This window comes from Cyclopterus lumpus, chromosome 5 (genome assembly GCF_009769545.1).
Source record: "Cyclopterus lumpus isolate fCycLum1 chromosome 5, fCycLum1.pri, whole genome shotgun sequence".
NCBI classification, from domain to species: Eukaryota; Metazoa; Chordata; class Actinopteri; order Perciformes; family Cyclopteridae; genus Cyclopterus; species Cyclopterus lumpus.
The window spans coordinates 8,985,057-9,008,421 of record NC_046970.1 but is presented as its reverse complement, the minus strand read 5'-3'; the positions used below and the strand labels follow the sequence as shown (position 1 = coordinate 9,008,421).

Here is a 23,365-nt window from a genome sequence, read left to right as displayed (position 1 = left end):
CTTTTGGTTTGTCAAAGCCAATACATTTCTGATATTACACAGATATTACACAGATTAGTCAAAAATATAATCGATTGCAAATTAACGACCATTTTATTAATAATTATAATAATAATAATAATAATAATAATAATAATAATAATAATAGTATGCTGTCCTAAACGAGGCCGTATAAACAGTGTGTGTTAATGTCAAAACATTACAAATGAATGCAAGTTTAAATCAAAGTTAATAAATTGAAATGAAACATTAAATTGCAATGCTTTCATATTGATCATATAAATGGGTCAAACCACATGGCGCACCGCATTCCCGTTCACAGGTCAGCGTCGGAATGACGTCAACGGCTTGACGCCCTCAGAGACGCTCTGAGCGACAGACTGTACCCGGAGCCCGGGGCTATTCGGGATTCACTCTGCACATTGAGCGCTTTGAACTGTCCGGGTTGTGTTGTGCCCAGCCGCCTCACTGAGGTAACCCGGTGTATGTTTGGAGTGCACCCTGGAGGAGCGGAGCAGACGTGACGGGGGGAAGAACACGGAGTTACCTGACGGACTGTCCGCTCCTGTGACGGGACTGGAACTGGAGAGACATGGGAACCGTTCTGGGAGCCTTTTCCCTCGCAAGCTGGGTGAGTTCTGACAGCGCCGACGTTATTCACAACCACTGGTTACCATTGACGGGGAACGTAATGGAGTGTTCCGCCACAGGTGACATCGCTCCACCGCACACGCCAAACTTCACTCAAATATCCGCTGTTTTAATCCAGAGTCCTCTCGTCGCTTCTGGGCTACGATGCACACCACGTAGTTTAGTACCGAGCACGCGACTGTGGTTAATTGGTAACTCCTCTAAGCAGGACCTCCTCGCTAAATGATTCAGTTATTAAATAGTTTCATTCCGTCTCCAACAGCTTGCATTAGCGGGGAGATGGAAAGCCAAATTCCAGTAAATTTGTCTCGCGTTTTAAATGCAATGTTTTCTTTTCTTCACCATTAGGACAGAGATTGACTAAAACTCCAAATGTGAAATATTTCCGTTTAGTGTTTTTTTTCTGCACTTAACCTGATTGGCTTTGCGATGCTTTGTCCCCCCCGAAGATGTTTGAACATACTCGATGCCATCATTAAAACGCGTTTCTATTTCCACGAAGCGAGCCAGTGTCCCGCTGTGTGGCAGACACACGTGGGAATAACCTCTATCTGTTAAGTGTTCTCGCGTGAGGGCCGGGAGACGGAGCAGGAAACCCATGGCAAAGCACGGGGTCAATCATAACACACTTGGACATCTGCTTACTCGTTATTAATTGGATTATCTCTGCGTTGTTGCACGAGCACAACGAGCGCCATATTCAGAAATATTGCCCATCATGTGGAGTCCGACGCTGATAACAGCGTGCGTGGGTGTGAAGAGGAGAGCAGAGCAGGACTGGGAGGAGGGAGACGGTCCGTGTCACGTACATGATCCGGACCACAACGTCCTGCGGATACACTCTTCATCCATTTCGGCTATATATTCATTGAACAATGTAATTAGTTGGAATGCTTCAGCAGTCCAACTATTGTTCTTGTAAGCTTTCTTCAACTTATTATTCTATTTCTTCCGTACGTATTTTGAACTGTATCTAGTCCTTCATATTTTCAGCTCTAGAAACCGTTCAAATATTAAAAAATTCAACTCCTTCGGGAATCAAGCGCTATGACTTTTCAACTTTTCAACTTTTCAAATCTTCATATTATAAATCTTTTTATAGTTTTTTTTAAAATGGGATCACAATGGAGAAAATCTTAAACTTTAAAACCTTATAACATCTTCATACTTTCAGCTAAAGACACCATTTAAATTTTCAAATGTTGACAGAACCTTCAACTATTACTCTATATTTTCAAATATTTTTTATATTTTCATATCTTCAAATAATGAATATTTATATGGAATAAAAAATGAATGGGTTCCTATGGAGGAAAACTTCAAATCCGCTTAAACTTTTTCAACTTTAAAACCTTCCAATGTCCGCATGCTTTCAGCTAGAGACACCATTTAACTTTTGAAATGTAGATAAAATCGTTAGCTATATATACTTTATAATTTAGCTTCTTTTGATAACTTTTATACTTATTTTATTGTCCCCGTTTTAGTTTGATGTGTTTTCAGCCCGTTTGAGAGTTTTCAATGATTGTGTGAGTGGAAGCTTAGAGCTGTGACGTCATCGCTAGAGTGGAGTGAAGCTTCAGGATCGTACGAAAAAAAGATTTGTAAATTGTCACTACGGCCACACCGTTTACTCTTTATACACCATTTATGGATAAAAACGTAGGGATTCTTGTGCCGGTCCTTACATGTGTCGATAGAATCCACGATGTTTCCCACACTTGTCAGGAGAACGCTTAACGAGGGAGCAAGTCCAGTCTCTGCCCCATAAAGCCCCATTATATCTTTCCCTCCAAAACGTCTTCTCACAGACGATGGCACCTGATTTGTAAATTGCGACTAGAGACACATCGTGTAACATACAGACCCACAAGCAACATTTATGGGTTCGCAAGAGTCTTGTGTCTCAGGAAATATAATTATATTGGGGGGTTACTTTTGAAGTTCTATATGATATTAAGCTTTTTCCGAAAAAAATAAATGAACTGAAGTCTGAAGATATTCTTCAAAGCAAAAACTCTGTGTCACTCATGACATGTGATTAGCTGCACCTGTGTCACTCATGACACAGGTGCAGCTAATCAGAGCAGTCTCACACTTATTCTGGTTTTAGCTACATTAAGAGGACACAGACAAACACACACACAGAGCAGCTACAGGCTGTCTGTCTTTCTGTCTTCCCTTTCAAAATAAAAGCCCCAAGAGTCACACACAGGTATTCTCATTCCTCTGTCTGTCTGTCTGTTTGTCTGTCTTTCTGTCTTCCCTTTCAAAATAAAAGCCCCAAGAGTCACACACAGGTATTCTCATTCCTCTGTCTGTCTGTCTGTCTGTCTTTCTGTCTTCTATTTCAAAATAAAAGCCCCAAGAGTCACACACAGGTATTCTCATTCCTCTGTCTGTCTGTCTGTCTTTCTGTCTTCCCTTTCAAAATAAAAGCCCCAAGAGTCACACACAGGTATTCTCATTCCTCTGTCTGTCTGTCTGTCTGTCTCTCTGTCTTCCCTTTCAAAATAAAAGCCCCAAGAGTCACACACAGGTATTCTCATTCCTCTGTCTGTCTGTCTCTCTGTCTGTCTCTCTGTCTTCCCTTTCAAAATAAAAGCCCCAAGAGTCACACACAGGTATTCTCATTCCTCTGTCTGTCTGTCTCTCTGTCTGTCTGTCTTCCCTTTCAAAATAAAAGCCACAAGAGTCACACACAGGTATTCTCATTCGTCTGTCTGTCTTTCTGTCTTCCCTTTTAAAAGCCCCAAGAGTCACACACAGGTATTCTCATTCCTCTGTCTGTCTGTCTGTCTGTCTTTCCTTTCAAAATAAAAGCCCCAAGAGTCACACACAGGTATTCTCATTCCTCTGTCTGTCTGTCTTTCTGTCTTCCCTTTCAAAATAAAAGCCCCAAGAGTCACACACAGGTATTCTCATTCCTGTCTGTCTGTCTGTCTTTCTGTCTTCCCTTTCAAAATAAAAGCCACAAGAGTCACACACAGGTATTCTCATTCGTCTGTCTGTCTGTCTGTCTTTCTGTCTTCCCTTTTAAAAGCCCCAAGAGTCACACACAGGTATTATCATTCCTCTGTCTGTCTGTCTGTCTGTCTTTCCTTTCAAAATAAAAGCCCCAAGAGTAACACACAGGTATTCTCATTCCTCTGTCTGTCTCTCTGTCTTTCTGTCTTCCCTTTCAAAATAAAAGCCCAAAGAGTCACACACAGGTATTCTCATTCCTCTGTCTGTCTGTCTGTCTTTCTGTCTTCCCTTTTAAAATAAAAGCCCCAAGAGTCACACACATATTCTCATTCCTCTGTCTGTCTGTCTTTCTGTCTTCCCTTTCAAAATAAAACCCCCAAGAGTCACACACAGGTATTCTCATTCCTCTGTCTGTCTGTCTGTCTTTCTGTCTTCCCTTTCAAAATAAAAGCCCCAAGAGTCACACACAGGTATTCTCATTCCTCTGTCTGTCTGTCTGTCTTTCTGTCTTCCCTTTCAAAATAAAAGCCCCAAGAGTCACACACACAGGTATTCTCATTCCTCTTTCTGTCTGTCTGTCTGTCTGTCTGTCTCTCTGTCTTCCCTTTCAAAATAAAAGCCCCAAGAGTCACACACAGGTATTCTCATTCCTCTGTCTGTCTGTCTCTCCGTCTGTCTCTCTGTCTTCCCTTTCAAAATAAAAGCCCCAAGAGTCACACACAGGTATTCTCATTCCTCTGTCTGTCTGTCTGTCTGTCTCTCTGTCTGTCTGTCTTCCCTTTCAAAATAAAAGCCCCAAGAGTCACACACAGGTATTCTCATTCCTCTGTCTGTCTGTCTCTCTGTCTGTCTGTCTGTCTCTCTGTCTTTCTGTCTCTCTCTCTGTCTGTCTGTCTGTCTGTCTCTCTCTCTCTCCTTTCTTGGATTGTAATTCATCTCTTGGATTATTTAGATGATGCAGTTTTCCTTTCAATTTGTCCAATTATACATTTAAACAAGGATTTTCAGCAATTCAGTTAAATGCATTTGGGCTTCAACACTTTTCAGCAGGTAGTTTGACTTTTCTGTATTTTTTCATATATTCGTCTATTCCGCTATTTTCATATATATTCAGCTATTTTCATATATATTCGCTATTTTCAGATATATTCAGCAAGTTTAAGCCATTTTCAGCTGTTTTCATCAATCTTCAGCTATTTCTTTTAACATTTCAGCTTCAAGCTTCAAATGTTCAGCTTTTTTCAGTTATTGTTTTATATATTTCAGCTTCATTCTTCAGATTTTAGCATTCCAACGCATTTTCAGCAGGAAATGCTCTTTCTAGTTTAAGATCAAATAACACTGCATTCGTCCCACAGCGTGGATAGTGCAAAAAAAAAGAAGAAGATCAAAACAAGTATAATAAATAAGTAATCACAAAGTAAAGTACAACGAAATATTTTAAGGTACTAAAAAGCACAAATGTATCAAGAAAAAAGCTTAACGGTGAGCAGGAGCTGCTGTAACAAGCTGCGCCTCAGGATTCCTAAAAAAAAAGTTATATATATCAAATAATGGCAACATCACAAGTTGTCCAATAATCTGATATTATTGGGTTTATGGGGATTTTTAAAACCGAAAGAAACATATTCTCACAGAAGCTGTGACGAGGAAATGTTTAGGGGTTTTCTTGACTATTAAATGAAGAATGAATATAAATTCTGTCTGTGCTTTTCAGTAGAGGACTGTCAAATCTGCGAAGCTCAAGCAAAGTAAACACACCACGTCTCAGTGGATTGTACTCCTATAAACCAATTTCTTTGGCCGGTTGGGTCATGTGCTGCCTGCTTGTTATCTGGCACACATGACCTCGGCCTATCGTGGATGTACTAAGCTGACCTTGTCTGGCTGGCAGGGGTATTAAGTTGTTGACAATCTTCCCGGGCCTCCTTTATCTCTTGACTCTGCTCAGTTGTTGGTGTGGGAGAGCGAAACTGAAGCAGTTCATTGTAACCGAAAACAGCATCTGTTTGAGTGCTGTGCCTGTTTTCTCATTGAAGGGAGACATACGGGACATTAATAGTGCTCTCAAAAGCAGTGATTCTCAACCTTTTTTCAGTGATGTACCCCCTGTGAAACATTTCTTCAGCCAAGTACCATTTGATAGTCTATTCTCATTTATGTATTGTTCAATATTCTATGTCAGGATAGCAGAGAGTTAACAAGAGGACAAACTAAGAGACAGCTAAAAGAAACAGATGCAGAACGAAACTGAAAAACAGGAAATTGTGGTTAAGCCAAATGATGGACACCTTCCAACAGACATGTGTGTTTTTGTTATACATTTAAATAGAAGACATATCTGCGTTGAACGCGGGGTGTCTAAAGGCCACCAGGGCAGAGAGGTCCCTTTTGGCAGAGAAGGCCAATTAGAAATCGATGACAATGACTAATTCAAGGAAATATAACTTGAAAGTTACGGTTTGTGTGTGTGCTTCGACTCCAGCCTGCGAGCTGGACGAATCATCCTGCTCTTGCTATTGCAGTGTGTGCTTTACTGATGACCAGACGAATAAATCTACCAGAACGAGAGAAGTTGTTCGGCTGAATTCTTCCTCCTACGGGCTTTCGATTTGAATGACCCCAACACCCTCAACTAGCGCAAAGCATTTTTGGTTGAAAAAAAAAAGATGTAATAGACAGTGCTGTGCCATCAGTGTCTGATTTAAAATAGATTATTTAAAAAAAATTACATTTATGAATTTACACATATGTTATATACACGTAGCCCCATTTGAGAACCACTGCTCCAAAAGGGACTTAGAGGAACCCGTCTGTTTTACGCCACATACTTTTCTATACAGTTTACGGACCTTATCCAGGATGACAATCAGCATTCGTTGCAATATAAGGGTTCTTGAGGTGATTCAGAGCATTATTATAGCAGCAAACTAACCCATGTGTGGTTAGTTCAAGAGTTGAAAGGCAGCAAGACTAAACAGCGGATTGATGCAACCTTTTAGTTCAGGCACAGACCAAAAGTCAGTGATCATCAGATGATCCTGCCTCTCTGCAGATGACTCAGATGTCATGTTTAATCTGATTCACCACACTGTCAAGTAGAGAGAAGCCATCAGCCTCCGCCAATTAACAGAATGACATGGGGAAGTGTTCTATGCTCTGATATCTCTCACTGCTCCTCGCATGCCTTTGGTGATGACTTTGGTTTACTCAACATTCCCGAAAAAGAACAGCACCATAACTTGAGTTTACAACCAAAAAAGGCTACTTTTCTTAAAGAATATATTTAAGTGCTCGCTGTTGAAACATTTGTTTAAGTTGAATTGGAAATTAAAATAGTCTACGAGGAGGAGCTGAAGGAGTTTCTGGTGAACCTGCGTGTCGTAAATTGATGTTGTAGTACTTTAGACAGTGTAATGTAAGGGGAGTGACCGTTAGGAAATTGTCCTAGATGTCAGAGTCAGTCAGTGGGGGGCCCAGGCTCTGTTAATGAGCCCGACTGCCGACGGGAAGAAGCTGTTTGTGTGGCGTGAGGTCTTGGTCCTGATGGACCGCAGCCTCCTGCCCGATGGAAGGGACTCAGCTTGTCATGCAGCAGAGACGGGATGATGGTGTTAAAGGGAGAGCTGAAGTCTACAAACAGATCCTGGCTTAGGTTCCTGGGGAGTCCAGATGCTGGAGGATCAAGTGAAGGGCCATGTTGATAGCATCGTCTACAGACCCGTTTGCTCTGTAGGCCAACTGCAGGGGGTCCAGATGTGGGTCGGTGAGGGCTTTGAGGTGGGACAGGACAAAACGTTCAAAAGACTTCATGACCACACATGTCAGGGTCATTGAGTCCTGTGATCCCAGGTTTTTTGGGGACGGGGATTATGGTGGAGGCCTTGAAGCAGGCTGGCATGTCTCCAGGGAGGTGTTGAAAATGTCTGTAAACACCGGAGACAGCTGGTTAGCACAATGCTTCAGGGTGGAGGGGGAGACACCGGGCCGGCTGCTTTGCGGGGGTTCTAGTGGTTTGTGGCTGTTTGATGGAGCTGTGGGGGATGGAGTCAGGACTGTCCCTTTGTCTTTCAAATCTACAGTAGAACCTGAATAGGGAAGGTAGTGCCGTAGTAGCACTTTAGCGGCACTTAAATGACTCTTACTGATAGCACTTTGTAGTTTAACTTTATTGAAGAAATTGTACTTTCTCAATTCTTGTTGTTCTGAGTTTGTACTCATGATTGAATGCTCTTATTGTAGGTCGCTTTGGATAAAAGCGTCAGCTAAATTACATGTAATGTAATGTAATGTAACTCATTCAGCTTGTCTGCCAGGCGGAGGTCATTCATGGAGTGGGGGGTTTTAGGCTTTTAGTTGGTGATGTGTCTGAGACCTCTCCTGACAAAAGCAGAGTCACTAGCTGGTGTTGCAGTTTCTCAGAGTACAGTTGTTAAACACCTCTCACCGCCTTGCTAAACTTGTATTTTGCCTCTTTGTACAAATCCTTGTCCCTACTCCTAAATGCCTGATCCTTATGCAGCCGTAGCTTTCTGAGTTCCGCTGTAAACCAGGGTTTGTCGTTGTTGTAACTCACCCTGGTGCTGGTTGGAACACAACTGTCCTCACAGAAGCTGATGTATGAGGTCACACCCTCTGTGTAATCATCCGGACTGTTGGTAGCAGTCCTGAAGACATCCCAGTCTGTACAGTCTAAACATGCCCGAAGATCCTCCTGAGCTTCACTGGGCCACTTCTTGAATTTCCTCACCACAGGTTTACAGAGTTTTAATTTCTGCCTGTAGGCAGGAATCAGATGGACCACCACATGGTCGGAGTGTCCCAATGCAGCCCGGGGGACGGCACGATAGGCAGGTATTGTGGTGTAACAGTGGTCCAGAATGTTCTCCTCTCTGGTTGAGCATTTAATAAACTGTCTGTATTTAGGAAGTTCATGACTGAGATTTCCTTTGTTGAAGTCACCAAGGACAATGACTAAGGAGTCCGGGTAGGTCCGCTCCACGCACAGTATCTGGTCGGTGAGTGTCCGCTGTGTCTCCTGCACGTTGCCCTGCGGCGGCATGTACACACCGACCAGTATGAATGTGGATGCAAATGTGGAATGTGGATGCAAAAATGTATGCTTTTGTCTGTCCCTAGGTGCCGTGCCTGTGCAGCAGTGCAACCTGTCTGATGTGCAGCTGCTGCCCGAGAACCAGGAACTCCACGGTGACCAGGATCATCTACGCCTCCATCTTGCTGCTGGGGACCATCGTTGCCTGCATCATGCTGTCGCCGGGTGTGGATGAGCAGCTGAAAAGGGTACGAGTGGACTATGGAAATAAAGAAAATGCATATATGGAACGGACGTTTCTATTCACAGTAATGCTCTATTTCTATGTGAAACAGATTGGGTCGTAATTGTACCAGTGATGACGTTTTTGCTCATATTACACAGTGGTTAATGGCAGCAAACACTATATGCACTGGTTTAATGTAGCTGTCCACTGGAATTCAAGGATCAGCTGATTAGAAGGTGTTGGTCAAAGGTCACCGTGACTTCACAGAACACATTGGGCCATAACACAAGAATGTGTGGGCTAAATATGACAATTTCACACAATTGTCTAGTAAGAAGACATTTTGATCAGACATCAATGTAAACTGCAAGTTATTGAGGGAGGTATACATCGGCAAGGCAGTAATTCTGGTTGATAATGGTCCCTTCCATTTTGTTTTTGTTTTGATTAAAATCAGCTGAGAGATTTATGTAATGAGTGGAGTATTGTCCAAAATAACATTTTCAATGGTCTCTGGTGGAGAAATTGTGTAAAATTGACACTGGCTGCGTTGAAATTATCTCAGACAAACTTGCATTTCTTGTCACTTATCGATCAGCATAAGTGTACTGATTATTGGCCTGAGTTACACTTAGGTCCTGGTTACACTTGTTTGTCATCCGATCATCAGGACGCAGTAACTGGCGAGTGTGTCAAATGTTTGTGGGCTACAAGGCTCTTGGCTATTGTGAATAATTTTCTTTTTTTTTTTGGTTAGCGGCTATTCTTTAATAAAACAAGTCTACTACTACTACTGAAGGGAGGAAGGTTAGCATAAAAAATAACGGAAGATTCTTTGTCAAGAATTGAAAGGAAATTAAACCCGATCAGGCAGGTTTCGTTGAAGTGTCACATGTGGACACAGTTGAGTTCTGATCTGGTGAATCCGATCACAAAAGTCACATTGACAAGGCACTTGGGATGGGTATCGTTAGGGTTTTATCCATACTAGTATTATCAATACTGCTTATCAGTTCTTTTTTGATTATTTTGTGAGAAAAAAAAAGACAATTAAAAAAGAATTAACATTACTTTATTATTCATATGTAAATAAATAGTCTTTCTTGAGCAGCAACAGCAGAAAAGTTAAAATAGCTCACTATTGTTATTGTCAAAAAATTATTCTAAATAATTTATTTTGAAGCTGCTAGCCTGTGTTGTTATAAGTTAGTGTTATAACTCAGTACCAAGGACGTAAAATTCAGGTTCATTACAGACTTGAATTAGATCAGTTAGAGGTTCACAATGTTTTAGATATTGGTTTAATTGCCCGGCACTATTTAGCATCACACAGAGTTCAGCTCCTGCTCATTTGAGCCCATCGTTTCTAAATGCTTTAAGTTGCAATGTGACCCCCTGTGATTTGCTGCAGATCCCAGGCTTCTGTGAAGACGGGGCTGGCTCTTCTATCCCCGGCCTGCAGGCCGACGTCGACTGTCAAATGTTCGTGGGCTACAAGGCAGTGTACCGCATCTGCTTTGGCATGAGTATGTGGTTCCTGGTGTTCGCCGTTCTTATGATTAACATCAAGAACAGCAGAGACCCCCGAGCCACCATCCACAATGGGTAAGCACAGATTTACACCAGAGATGTTTCATGAAACGGAGTATGCCTATGTCAAACACAAAAGGAGAAAGATAACTTTGGCTTTCTCTGCCTTCTGTGCATGTGCACCGTAACACTAGGTCAAAGGTTATGTTAAGTTGAGGTTAAGTTATACAACATGCCGTTTGGCAGATGGCCTTTGTCCTGCACACACCCTTGAAGTCCTTAGAGTCTTCTGCTCCCTTTTATTTTCGTTTTTTCAGCTTTACGGCACAATACTCGTCTATCAATCCGGCCTCCACATCCATTTAGGTCCTCAATCAATATTGATCTACCGAGTTGAGGTCTGCTCAGCAACATGTGGCCCTTGCATGCGCCATTGAGGGGTCATTTCTAGGGTCTAGCCATGAGACTCGGCTGTATGGGACATGTGCTGTAACTTTGAGACTGGTTGCTTGGGGTGCCCGTTAGGTCATCTCCTTCCAATGTCTTCAGGTTTATGAGTCAGTAATTTTAAGTCAGTCAACCACACACACACACACACACACACACACACACAAATGACTCAAGTATAGAGCATAATAAACACAATACTCATATCTTGAACCCTCCAAAGCACATCCCCAAAAGAAAAAAACATTTAGTATCGGCCACCAAACAATTAAACACTTCCCTTTTCTCCCTGTTAAAGGGTTTTTCCTGATCCGATGTGAGGTCCCGGGACAGAGGATGACGTATGTGTACAGATTGTAAAGCCCTCTGAGGCAAATTTACGGGCAGACAAAAACAATACACAGAGAACATTCCAGATAATGTCCAACACCCGTTCAGTATTTTCCTCTCCACTTAATCAGTAAAACAAAATAATATTCTTTCCAGTTCAGTTCAACAAGGAAAAAGTAACCGAAACAAAAATGATTTTCTCACGGCTTTTTTCCGGAGCGTCTGACAGTCTTGTGAGTCCAGTCCAGTTTAGTCGATTCCTTACTTCAGGAAGAAGCTATTTACAGCAGATAACTCCAATTCCCAAATAACTCAGGTTTTAATTGAAAGGGCGATTCAATACGAGCACTACAAAGATTTATCTGTAATGCAGACTTTGGAAAAGAAAAACAAACACGTCTTACAGGACAATCTCATCACTTACTCTTAGCGCTGCACCATCACAGTTTTAAAGAACGGGGATGAGGGGATTGGATTACGAGCGAGGTATGTCTGTGATGGTCTGATGAATCAGCATATGATATATTAAATGTCCCACACAAAGCATTGAGTGGTCATATTTAGGTGAACCAGGTTGCTGTGAGTTGTCTGTGTGGGAGCCGACTTGTAAAAATGTTATTAGTTTTTCTTGACTGAATGCTAAGCAACTCTTTTGTTGCCTCTCCAATGTTTTGATGTTGACTAAATTGTAAACAGACGTTTTGGCATCGGCAGCGTTCTGGTTTGGAGTTTTAGTCCGAGTAGTATTGAATAATCACGTTCAAGCAAACTTTGGTTGAATGCAGGTAAACAGTCCGCGTGGAGAGCAGAAAAGGTGGTACTCTATGAACCCAACGGCTATTGTCTGACCATGAATTAGCTTTTTAATGGATTAAAATGAGCTTGTTAACTGGCTAATTGTGAGACAACCCGTTCGTACAACTCCAGACTCGCATCTCAAGTTGCTAATCGGACCGTAAACGATGAGCAGCACACGGAAGAGGAAGTCTGCGCCCAGATATCTGCTGGCGGCAGCAGATCCCCAGATATACAGCCCATTGATCCCAGAGGCTCATTGGCCATCAGACTGATAGCTGATAGGTTGTGAGGTTAAGCAACAAAACAATCAGTAAAGCATATATGCCTGGCCCTTGACGTGATTCTCACTCCCTAGTGTGGTCCTTAGTGAAATTGCGATTGACACACCCGATTTAAATTCATATAGTTAAAGAAATATTAACAACAAATCACAAATTATTAAACTAATAATTTTTGTTCATGGGCCACATAAAGCCAATATGATCACTGGGCCGGACCAGTAAAACCATTGCATAAACACCTATAAGTTACTACACCTCTAAATGTTTTCGAAGGTGTAGTAGTCTCCCAGCGGTGGCCAGTGAGGAGGAGGGACCGCAGGGTGTAATACTTGTCTCATTTGTGTTCTGATAACAGTAAATCCATCTAATTCAGTTTCCCCATGCCATATCACCGTTTTCCAAGCTACTGTAGCTAATTTGATACGTAATGGTTAATTGACAGTCCAGTATACAGTAACCACATGGTTCCTCAGCATCTCTAGTTTGTCACCCGTTTAAACCTTGGAGCATGTTGTTATATATTTATGCACATGTTACTGTGTAATTTGTTTTCAGATTTTGGTTCTTTAAGTGTGCTGCCTTGGTGGCCATTACAACCGGTGCCTTTTACATCCCAGATGGGCCTTTTACATACAGTAAGAACCTAATATTTTAAGGTTTTGGCATCTCAGATCTTGACATTGAACGCACAGAGTTGTGACACTGCACGACAGATGAGTAATCGAACGAACTGTGTGTCTGTCGTCGCAGCGTGGTTCGTCGTCGGCTGCGTTGGAGCTTTCTGTTTCATTCTAATCCAGCTGGTGCTGCTGGTGGACTTTGCCCACTCCTGGAACGAGTCCTGGGTGGACAAGATGGAGACTGGCAACTCCCGGTGCTGGTATGCAGGTCAGTGACTCAAGCTGTGGCACTAAGACATGCTGCTTTCAACTGTGTTTTGAGTGGGTACTTGCAAATTAAAAAATAAAAACATGCAGATTTGATGCTGGAAGGCAATGCACACACTAGGAATAACAAACGCAGGGGAGTATATATGTTATGGGGCTGGCAGAGGGAAAAAACAGGGGCAGGTGATTGTGAGCAGGTGAAGGAAATGACCAATCAGGAAACACACAGAATGGGAGTGATTGAGAGCAGGTGAAGGAAATTACCAATCAGTGATGCAAAACACAGGGAAAAACTGCTGACAGCTGACAGAAACATTTAATGTCTGGGTGCTGGGAGTGAACACTTAGAATTAGAAATATATTGTTTACGTCTATACTTCATTATGAAAGTTTTAGGCTGTTTTTGTTTCCAATATTTACCTTTTCTACCTTTTGGTTTCCAGCTTTGCTCGCAGTCACAATCCTCAACTACATCCTGTCATGTATTGCTGTCGTGCTGTTCTTCGTCTTCTATACCAAGCCTGATGGATGCTTCCTCAACAAGTTCTTCATCAGCTTCAACATGTTGTTCTGCATCGTGGTCTCTGTTGTCTCTGTGCTGCATAAAGTACAGGTACATTACTTCAGTGTCGATCATTCAGTGTTCATCATGCAGTTGTGAGCTTTCGTTCGATGCAACAGTACAACAATTTGCCGGGCTTTTGAGATACAGGAAGTGGAAAAACAGCAGCGTATGCTTTGGGGCGTGGCTACCTTGTGATTGACAGGTTGCTAACACGGCATTGTCCGCACTTGTAGCTGTCGGTGTATTTGTCTTAGAACTTTAACCCTTTTACACATGTAGCATATGTATGCTAATAAATTTAAATATGAAACCGAGTTTTAAAACAAGATTGATCTCTGTCCACACGGGCGGAGTGCCTGTGTTTCTGTAGTTACAGAAAATTGGAAATATAGTACTCTTTATTAATAATAAAAGGTTGGGCTTGATACTTAAGCTCTTCCCCTATAATCTTCCTCATTATTCCTTATTATAGTTATATTTTTTTAACTTAGTTACTAGTCTACAGGTCGTGCTATCTCTCTATCTCACACATCAATCGTACTTACAAAAATGAACACATACAAATCAAAGATTAACCGTCAATAAAGCCACAAACTGTGACTTCAGGCGTCTGCTCCATAGGGCTGATGACGCCGCTGGACACGCCACTCGCTATAATAACAGCTGTTTCTTCTGCATGTCGGCTGTAGTAGAATTTTTTAAATGCAGAATTTAACTGTACAACAGCAGCTTGTATAGACAACATAGTATCTATGTTGAATGAAACACTCGAGTCGATCAGTAATCAAAGCTGTTGTTTTCTTCTGGCGGCGTGACGAATGAGGGAAGGACGTTACCAATCAAATAGCGAATACGGGGGCCTCCGTTTCCACCCATCCACACTACAACGCAACCCCGTAGTTTTAAAATTAACACAACAATAATGGTAGCGTTTTTGGGGGGTTAAATCTCCAAAGTCTGGACGTTAGGTGTAAACATAGCAAAAGATACATAATAGTGTGGATGTAGCCTTTGTCTTCCAACATTAACTTTTTCACACTAGGTTTTCACTTCATGAAAATTAACTGTAATATTTTGGTTGCCTAAAAATGGTGATGGTGACTGCAAAAATGCCAAATTTGTAGTCCACAAACCAATTTGGAGCAATAAAAGGATTCTAATAAACCTTGCAACCATGATAATCTCCCAGAGTTGTAACATCTTGTCTGTGAGTATTTGCTATCTGATATGCATTTAAACTGGTGAACATCTGGAATTACGGTTCCTTGTCTCATAGGCATCTAAATCAAATGCGCCCCACCCAAGCAGCCCGCTGATCCGTTTGTTGTACAGATTGTAAAGCCCTTTGATGCAAATTTGTGACTTTTGATTTTGGTCAACTAAAACTAATATAAGTTTTACGGAGACACCTGCATCGCCGGCCAGATAACAAACAACCCTGAGGATTCATATCGCGAGGAAATAGAGGATATTGTAGAGTGGTGCTCAGGTTGTGAAAATCAAGGATTGTTGATTAAAAAAAAAAAAAAAAAGGAGGCAAGGTATTGTGCGCCGGAACGCAGGGAACAAGTGTGCGGCTCAGGCTTTCAACAGACAAGCGGAGTCGAGAGGTAAAATCACAAATATTTATTCAGTAATAAAAAGCAGAGTATTGCATCCCGTACAGTTATACGTGCACGGTCCTAATCAAAACATTCAACAGGGTTGAATGTCCAAGGAAAAAGGCGCTTAAACAGAGCGCGCGGAAGCTTCGTATAGGATTCCTCTTAAGAGGTCCCATTGGTTAAGACTATTGTAGCAGGCGGAGCTTATTTTAGCTAGACGCGGCCTGGTTGGAGCACTGGGTATTTCCACCCACACTGGCTCACATCCATTGGTTGTGGTCTTCATCCATCAGTGTGTGTGCATGTTGTCGGAGTGCAAGGGTGGGGGCGTAGTAGAGCTGGCATGATCCAGTTTGCAGGATGGGGTGGCCTTGGCCAACGTCTGGGACGCTACTCTGTATCTTCCTCCCCTTTGCCCTAGTCAATGATAAGGGCAGTGTGTGGTGGGACCGGGCGCTCCCTTATTTTGTCTTTTCCCACTGAGTTCGGCCTTGGGCTCTCGTAACTCGGCACGAACTTACGTGACCTTAACGCTAGGGTCCATGCTGTGTGTTGTTTAGGCTGAAGCAAGCTAGTGTGCAGATTTACCTTAATGCTGTATTAAAATGCTCTATAGTCTCAAGTTATTTGCCAACAGTGTAATGTATTTATTTTTCCTACAAATGTCACAAGCGAACAGTTCAAGGTTCCTGGGAATCAGCATCAAAGCAACCTAACGTGGTCATCACACATCTCCACAAGAAAGCTCAAAACAGCTGTATTTCTTAAGGAAATTTAAGAAAATGAAATGCCCCTGCCAAGCTCTTTTTTAAAGAGAGGAGCAGTCGACTGCATCCTGACTTGAAATATTACAAACTGACTTGGGATGTGCATGGCCCAGGACAGGAGGGCCTTTCAGCTTGAATGGTGAGGTGCCTGAGCAGAGCCCAATTTGTTATTAAAAGGTACAGTAATACCCACCCCAGCTAGCAGCGATTCAGAGGTATCAGCTGCATTATCAGCAGACTACAGAGCAGCTTCTTTCCTCTGGCTGTAAGACTCATCCTCCACACCCTTAAATAGATGACACGGAACGCTCTGTTACGCTGGTTTTACACATTATCATACCAACATCTTTTGCACTGCCTTTATTCCCACCAACCCACAGTCTCAGGTACATAAATAGTTGTATTTTGTATTTTAAAGAGTTGTAAGTGTATTTATTGTTTTATTTTATTCTAAGGTATATCTTTGTATTTATGTTCTGAACATTGGCTCACAACCTATTCCCAAACCTTGACAAAGTGTGTCCACTCACTGGCCTTTTCCATACTTTCAGGCACATTTTATTTATACGAGTATTTCTCATTATATGTTTATGGATTTCTGACTATTTTATTTGTGTCCACAGGAGTCCCAGAAACGTTCAGGTATTCTCCAGTCCTCCATCATCACCCTGTACACCATGTATCTCACGTGGTCTGCCATGACCAATGAGCCTGGTGAGGATATGTGCTGGTTGCCTGAAATGTTGCTGTAAACTAAATTAATTCGCAGAACAGCCCCGAACAAGAAACCAGACATCTAGCTGTCCTTGGCTCTGTTATGCATTGTTGCAATCATTTTAAAGAAATAGCATCCTTTTAATGCCAGATGATCATGATTTATAGCTTTTGTTAGTCATTCTTTTGGTGGTTCTTTTCTAAATGCATGATGTAGTTAATTGATTTCTCCATAGACTGCAAAGGTATCCACACACAAAGCATTACATTTGATTTGGAATGGTTCCAAGTATAATTTTCAAGCTACTTTCATGGATCTCATGTCTTGAGCCTGTGGAGGAATTATTTGTAACTCCTATTCACAAGCTTCGGATGAGATGCTTCAAATAATGAGATCCAACAAACAACATTTAAGCTTCTGAGTATTTATTCTTGCAAACGGAACAAGACTGCAGGACGATGAATGTTCAGCAGAGAAGTACAAATGCACATTGGTGTATATACCCTTATATACTCTTCCTTCCAATGGGTCAGGTAGCACACGAACATGCACAGATAGTGAGTGTGTAAGGGCGGAGGGAGAGGTGACTTCATTGTATTATGACAATTAGGTAGAGACAGTGCTGTCTTAGGCAGGGTACGAGTTTACTGGTCTTCAAAGGCCGATTCATGAGTTGAAGGTTATAGCAGACAGATAAGAGAGAGATGTAACTTATAGGCAAGGAAACAGATGGGGGAGGTGGGGGGAGGGGTTGAGACAAGAATGTGTTAATAGGGGGATACCCATAACTCATGCTATTTCTCAGGAAGTTTAATGAGTGTGCTGAGGAGTTTCACAAAATAGGGGCCACAAAAAGGTTCTTGCCAGCCCAAACACAACATGATTATATTGAATATAGTATGATATGATATTCAAACCTGTGACAATATAAGTGCAGTATTTCCACGGAAGCAGGGTAACTTTTGGAGTCTAATATAATATTTTTTATGAAGTGAAGCCTAAATTGTATTAAGTTATACTACAATTGAGACAAACAATAATAGTCACTGTCACGACTGCTGCAGTAGTACTGAAAGTTGAAACAGTCAAGGAGCTCGACAGTCACAGAACATATTACTTAGTTTGGTTTCTTATACAGAGAAAGAGAGCTGCAAGTTGCAAAGAGCTCTTTCTACCAGGCGGCAACCTATGGGTCTGAAAAGTGGAGCCAATGTGGAAGTTCCTTAAAGCTGCATTCTCTCTAGTGTCCATAAGGTGGCAACTAGGGTGCCTCTTCATCCAGTCACTTCATCCTTAGTAATCTTCTATCAGAATCAGTGTCGGTCATCATTACAAGCTGTAGATTAAAACATTGTGCTTGTTTTTTCTCTTCTGCCCTCAGACAGAACATGTAACCCCAGCCTACTGAGCATCTTCCAGCAGATTGCGGCCCCCTCACCTGAACCCCTGGAGATAGAGAACCAGACAGCCGTGGTGATCATCGGCACAGAGGAACCAGTCCTGACATCCCCGTACCTGCAGTGGTGGGATGGCCAGAGCATCGTGGGGCTCGCTATATTTGTCCTGTGCATCCTCTATTCAAGGTGAGACGATGGGAAACTGGGAAACTGTTTCTCACAAGACTTTACATCACATGCAAGACCTCTTCACTGTCATAAACACATGCACGAAATACAAAACAAAAACAATTATGTGATAAACACTTATTCATCATTTATCAATGTAGACAAATGTCTTCTCTATTTCAAAACTAATGAAGTAAACTGAGTTTCAAAGTTTAGTTTCATCTTGAGTTCTATTTCATTTTTTTTCTGGAGCTTCCAGTCATATCTCAGGATCTTCATCTACTAGTTGCGTTTTCCAAGGTCAAGAATGTCGCCAAAGTATTTCAAGCACTCAGGGAAATAAAAGATTCATAGCTTTCATTTTGTGTTGATTTTGTTGTTCCGAGTGGACAGAAGCGGTAGTGTCTCTAAGCACCAGAGTCCCTTTAGAAAACCTCTCATTTTACTGCTGCAGGCTCACACAATCTGCCCCGCTTAGTCCCAGTTCTGGTTTTCCCGTGCCTCCCTTCCTCTCAGGGGGCCTAGAAATCCGGCCTGGGCCTCCAGCAGCGTGGTGTAGGTGTTGGCTCCCAGCAGGGGGAGGAGGAGGAGACAACAACAACAACAACACTGCTCCTGCCGGGCGCTGAGCTCTCCTCCTGGGCTCTGATGGTCTCTGCTGGAGTCATGCATGAGATCATCTGGTTTGGCAGGAATCTGACCCGGTGGCACCGATGACGAGCATTAAGAATAACTAATCGACAATCTTCTCTCTGATGGTCTCGTTTACTTACATACAGTGTTAGTAATTGATATTACTTTGATATTTTCTATTTGTCATTGTTTGGATCCATTTGTTGTTAATGTTGTCAAAATACATACCTTGCTTGTTTGGTGTTTTAGTACCCTGGTAGCATATTGTTGCCCTGAGGCAACAAACCAAAATATAGTTGGGGAGGAGGGAAGGAGGAGCGTACATTTTATGATTGATATGGTAACGTCCCTGATACCATATCAATCGCCAAGCTCCCAAAAAATGGGATAATTTTTTCCCCCAAAATATAAAAACTCATGTCATAGGTCAGATAGAGTATCAGGAATCAACTGAGACTGTACTCCCTCATTCTAACTTTAAACATCTTATATTCTATGTCAATGGACAAAGTCCATCTGCTGAGGAAGATCATGGGATATGATCTAAAGTCCCAGAACAGCTACACGAGCCTTGAGGGGAAATTGTTTCGTTAACTTGAACTTTGCTTGTGTAGGTAGCTAAAGAAAGATGTGAAGTAACCAACTACCAATCTGTAGGAGAAATGTATGCTGTTGTGGTGTGCACTTCAGGGCCATCAGTATCCATTTATCTCTTTATTCTTCTCTCAGCATTCGTACATCCAGCACCACCCAGGTGAACAAGCTGACCATGGCCTCCAAAGACTCGGCCATCCTGGCTGAGGACGGCAGCAGCCCTGACCTCTCCACAGGACCCAGGCGGGTGGAAGACAATGAGCGCGACATGGTCCAGTACAGCTACTCCTTCTTCCACTGCATGCTCTTCCTGGCCTCACTTTACATTATGATGACCCTCACCAACTGGTACAGGTCAGTCCTCCCCCTCCCAACACAGCTGCTATATCCATCAAGCTGGATCAAACAGATGTTTGACAGATGTTGGATCTTTTAGAAAAGAGAAGTACCAAATAAGACAGTGTTGCTGCACCTTAATACAGACTGGTCTGTTTCAACCTGAAAGGCAGATTTGAAATTGTTAACCAGTAATTATATAAAACTATTGTAGCTGCTACCATGTCAAACATTTAAAATCAGAGAAAAAATAATAATAAACACAAGTTTTAATTTTTTTTCCACAACTAAAGATCTTTCTTAAATGTGCTTCATACGAAATTCAGAGCAGATCTATTAACTAATGCACGTCTCACGTGACGGCGGCAACAGCGCTGACGGAGCTAACCGTGTTTACCAGAGTTTATCAGCCGTGTGGGAGCCGTGTGGGAGCCGTTGTGAACTAACCAGCGGCACGCTCACGTGCACTAAGAGCACAGAGAGAGACTTAATTCTCTACTAAGGCAGACATTATTGCTGTATATCTTTTACATAACAAATTGTTATTTTCTGCAATATTAATACTTTGAATATCGTAGTATAGAGGGCTGGCACCCTTTTAATTAGACTAATAAATTAGTGGTTACGTCATTTTTATATGCTTTCTCATGCTAAATAAATCATTTCCAAATAACACACCTCTGCTCAACACAAGTTTTAAAGTTGTGCTTTTGAAACTCTCCTCATAGCAACATTATGAGCAGATACATGTTAAGACTGAGAGACCTTTGTTGTGTTCTGCTCTCGACAGCCCCGATGCAGACTACACCATAACCAGCAAGTGGCCAGCAGTGTGGGTGAAGATCTCCTCCTGCTGGCTGTACTTGGCCCTGTACACCTGGACCCTGGTGGCCCCCTTGATCTTTACCAACCGAGACTTCAGCTGATCAGTGACTCCACCTTGTCCTCCACACACCAGAAACTCTGACCATATTGCCTACATCTTACTCTCAAAATTAACTCTCATTTTATACATTTGACCAGACTTTAGTTTCATTATTTCAGTTTAACAATTAGGTCTGGTTTAGAGGTGCCATACCAGCTGTTTCAGGTCCAGGCATTTACTGTTGTGAAAACATCCCATTTATTTGTGTACATTTGTAATGTGAACTGAAAAATAATAAATTAATTACAAATATATTCACTCTGCTTAGAAATACGAATGTATTACAGTAATAATAATGAGGGTTTGTAAACTGCACGTAGTAAGCCTATATAGTTTAATGCTACGCCTTCCAATGCCTTATACTCTGTCAAATGTTTCAGATATGTGAATATATGAGGAGTAATATGAAATACATGAGTGGAGAAGTAAACTGTTGTTGGTAAACATGGCACATTCCTGCAATCTGAATCAATGTCAAATTCCTGATGAATATTTATGGTCCAAGATATTCAACGTAAAGGTGAGATGTGATTGTTTCAGGTACACACAGATAGAAACTGATATGATATGAGTGATGATATTAGTTTTCTCTGTGCATCATTGTATGACTCCAAATAGTATGTAATTGCTTTTAATGTGTATTATTATTTTACTTGCAAAGATATTATGCCATCTTTTTTTATCTAAGAATTAAGTTTTGTAAGAAATGTCTGGGAATTCTAATTGGATGGTTAAATATGTGTAAGAATATGAATGAGACTTATGTGATATAAACGCTGACCAAATGCCTTGATGCCAAAGTGATTTACTGTCGTCAGTATATGCTCCTGCAGTTTATGTTTAGATTTACATTTTTCTTTTGCTTTGACTCCGTTTTCACAGCGAGATAGCTGCAAAACTCAACACAAATAAATGATCTGGTGCAACGTGCCTCATGTTTATCAGAGCATCATTTTATAAGTCAAACATACAATGTAATCATTGTTTAAAAAGATCATTATCAAATGATCCCTTCAAACAATAACTCATTTTCATTCAGAGAATGCCAAGGTTTTAAACCTGTGCAGAAATAAGAAAATAATTCACAAATGCTTTCTTTAAGACTTACATTCAACCACAATTTAAGAAACATGCACAAAAAAAGAATTGCATTGTCTAGTCATAGAGAGCTGCAGGGATGATGTATTTGTGTAGGCCAACCAGGAAGTTAGCATCGTTACTGTCAACAAAAAGACAATGGGATGTTGTCCATTAGATTTTGGATTATTGCAGAAAATTAACTCTATGGCAAACAAACGTTTATGACACTTACATGTTTTGTTCAGCTAAAATATCTTCACAAATGAACGTCACTTTATGATTTATTTTTAAGCTTGAATTTCAGGCATCAAAACACATTCAAATATCCATCATCATCTGACATATGTTGTCAGTTTGTCTATGAATTTTATTTCCATTTATTTTGAGATTTTGTTATTTTAGGCTGCCTTAAAAACATCTGGCCGATCTGTCATCAAGAGGAGTGGCCTTGGAAACGGCTGTATGCCCTGGTGTATATTTGGATAGCTTTTCTCCCATTAACCTAGACCAATTGTCCTCAACGGTTTCTACTTCTAAACCGTCTACCTATCTCTTGAACCCCATCCCAACGAGGCTCCTTAAAGACGTGTTGCCTTTAATTGGCACCTCTCTGTTGGATATTGTTAATGTGTCTTTGCTAATAGGGCATGTACCACATACCTTCAAAGTAGCTGTAATTAAACCTCTCCTGAAAAAGCCCACTCTTAATCCAGAGGTGTTGGCTAACTTACAGACCGATCTCTAGCCTTCCCTTCCTCTCTAAGATCCTTGAGAAAGTAGTCGCAAATCAGTTGTGTGACTTTCTACATCAGAATAGTTTATTTGAGGAGTTTCAGTCAGGATTTAGAAAACACCACAGCACAGAGGACAGCACTGGTGAAAATTACAAATGACCTCCTAATTGCATCAGGGACTCATCTTCTGTAATGGTCTTGTTAGACCTTAGTGCTGCGTTCGACACCATTGATCATGACATCCTATTACCAGAGACTGGATCAGTCGATTGGCATTTCAGGTACCGCACTAAGTTGGTTTAAATCCTATTTATCAGATCGATCTCAATTTGTATTCGTAAACGATGAAGCCTCAATGACCACCAACGTTAATTACGGAGTTCCACAAGGTTCTGTGCTTGGACCAATTTTATTTACCTATATATGCTTCCTTTGGGCAATATTATCAGGAAACAACTCCATAACCCTTCATTGTTATGCAGATGATACTCAATTATATCTATCTGATCAAACCAGAGGAGACCAACCAGCTCGCTAAAATTCAAGAATGTCTTTAAAGACATAAAAACATGGATGACCTAAAAACAAACAAAACTGAAGTTATTTTACTTGGCCATGAACACCTCAGAGATCAATTATCTGGTGATGTGGTTTCTGTAGATGGCATTGTCCTGGCA

The 23,365-nt window shown here is 41.5% G+C and overlaps 1 protein-coding gene across 1 annotated transcript; it reads left to right on the top strand.

Annotated features, from left to right (window-relative positions):
• The first annotated feature begins 316 nt into the window (after nt 1-316).
• On the top strand, nt 317-21,804 carry si:ch73-267c23.10 (serine incorporator 1). Its single transcript, XM_034533114.1, has 10 exons — nt 317-631; nt 8,758-8,919; nt 10,309-10,502; nt 12,839-12,918; nt 13,034-13,171; nt 13,614-13,783; nt 16,730-16,820; nt 18,203-18,404; nt 19,749-19,967; nt 20,740-21,804. Exons 1-10 carry the CDS (start codon nt 593-595, stop codon nt 20,873-20,875), a joined length of 1,431 nt encoding a protein of 476 aa, XP_034389005.1. The 5' UTR covers nt 317-592; the 3' UTR covers nt 20,876-21,804.
• Nucleotides 21,805-23,365: the final 1,561 nt, after the last annotated feature.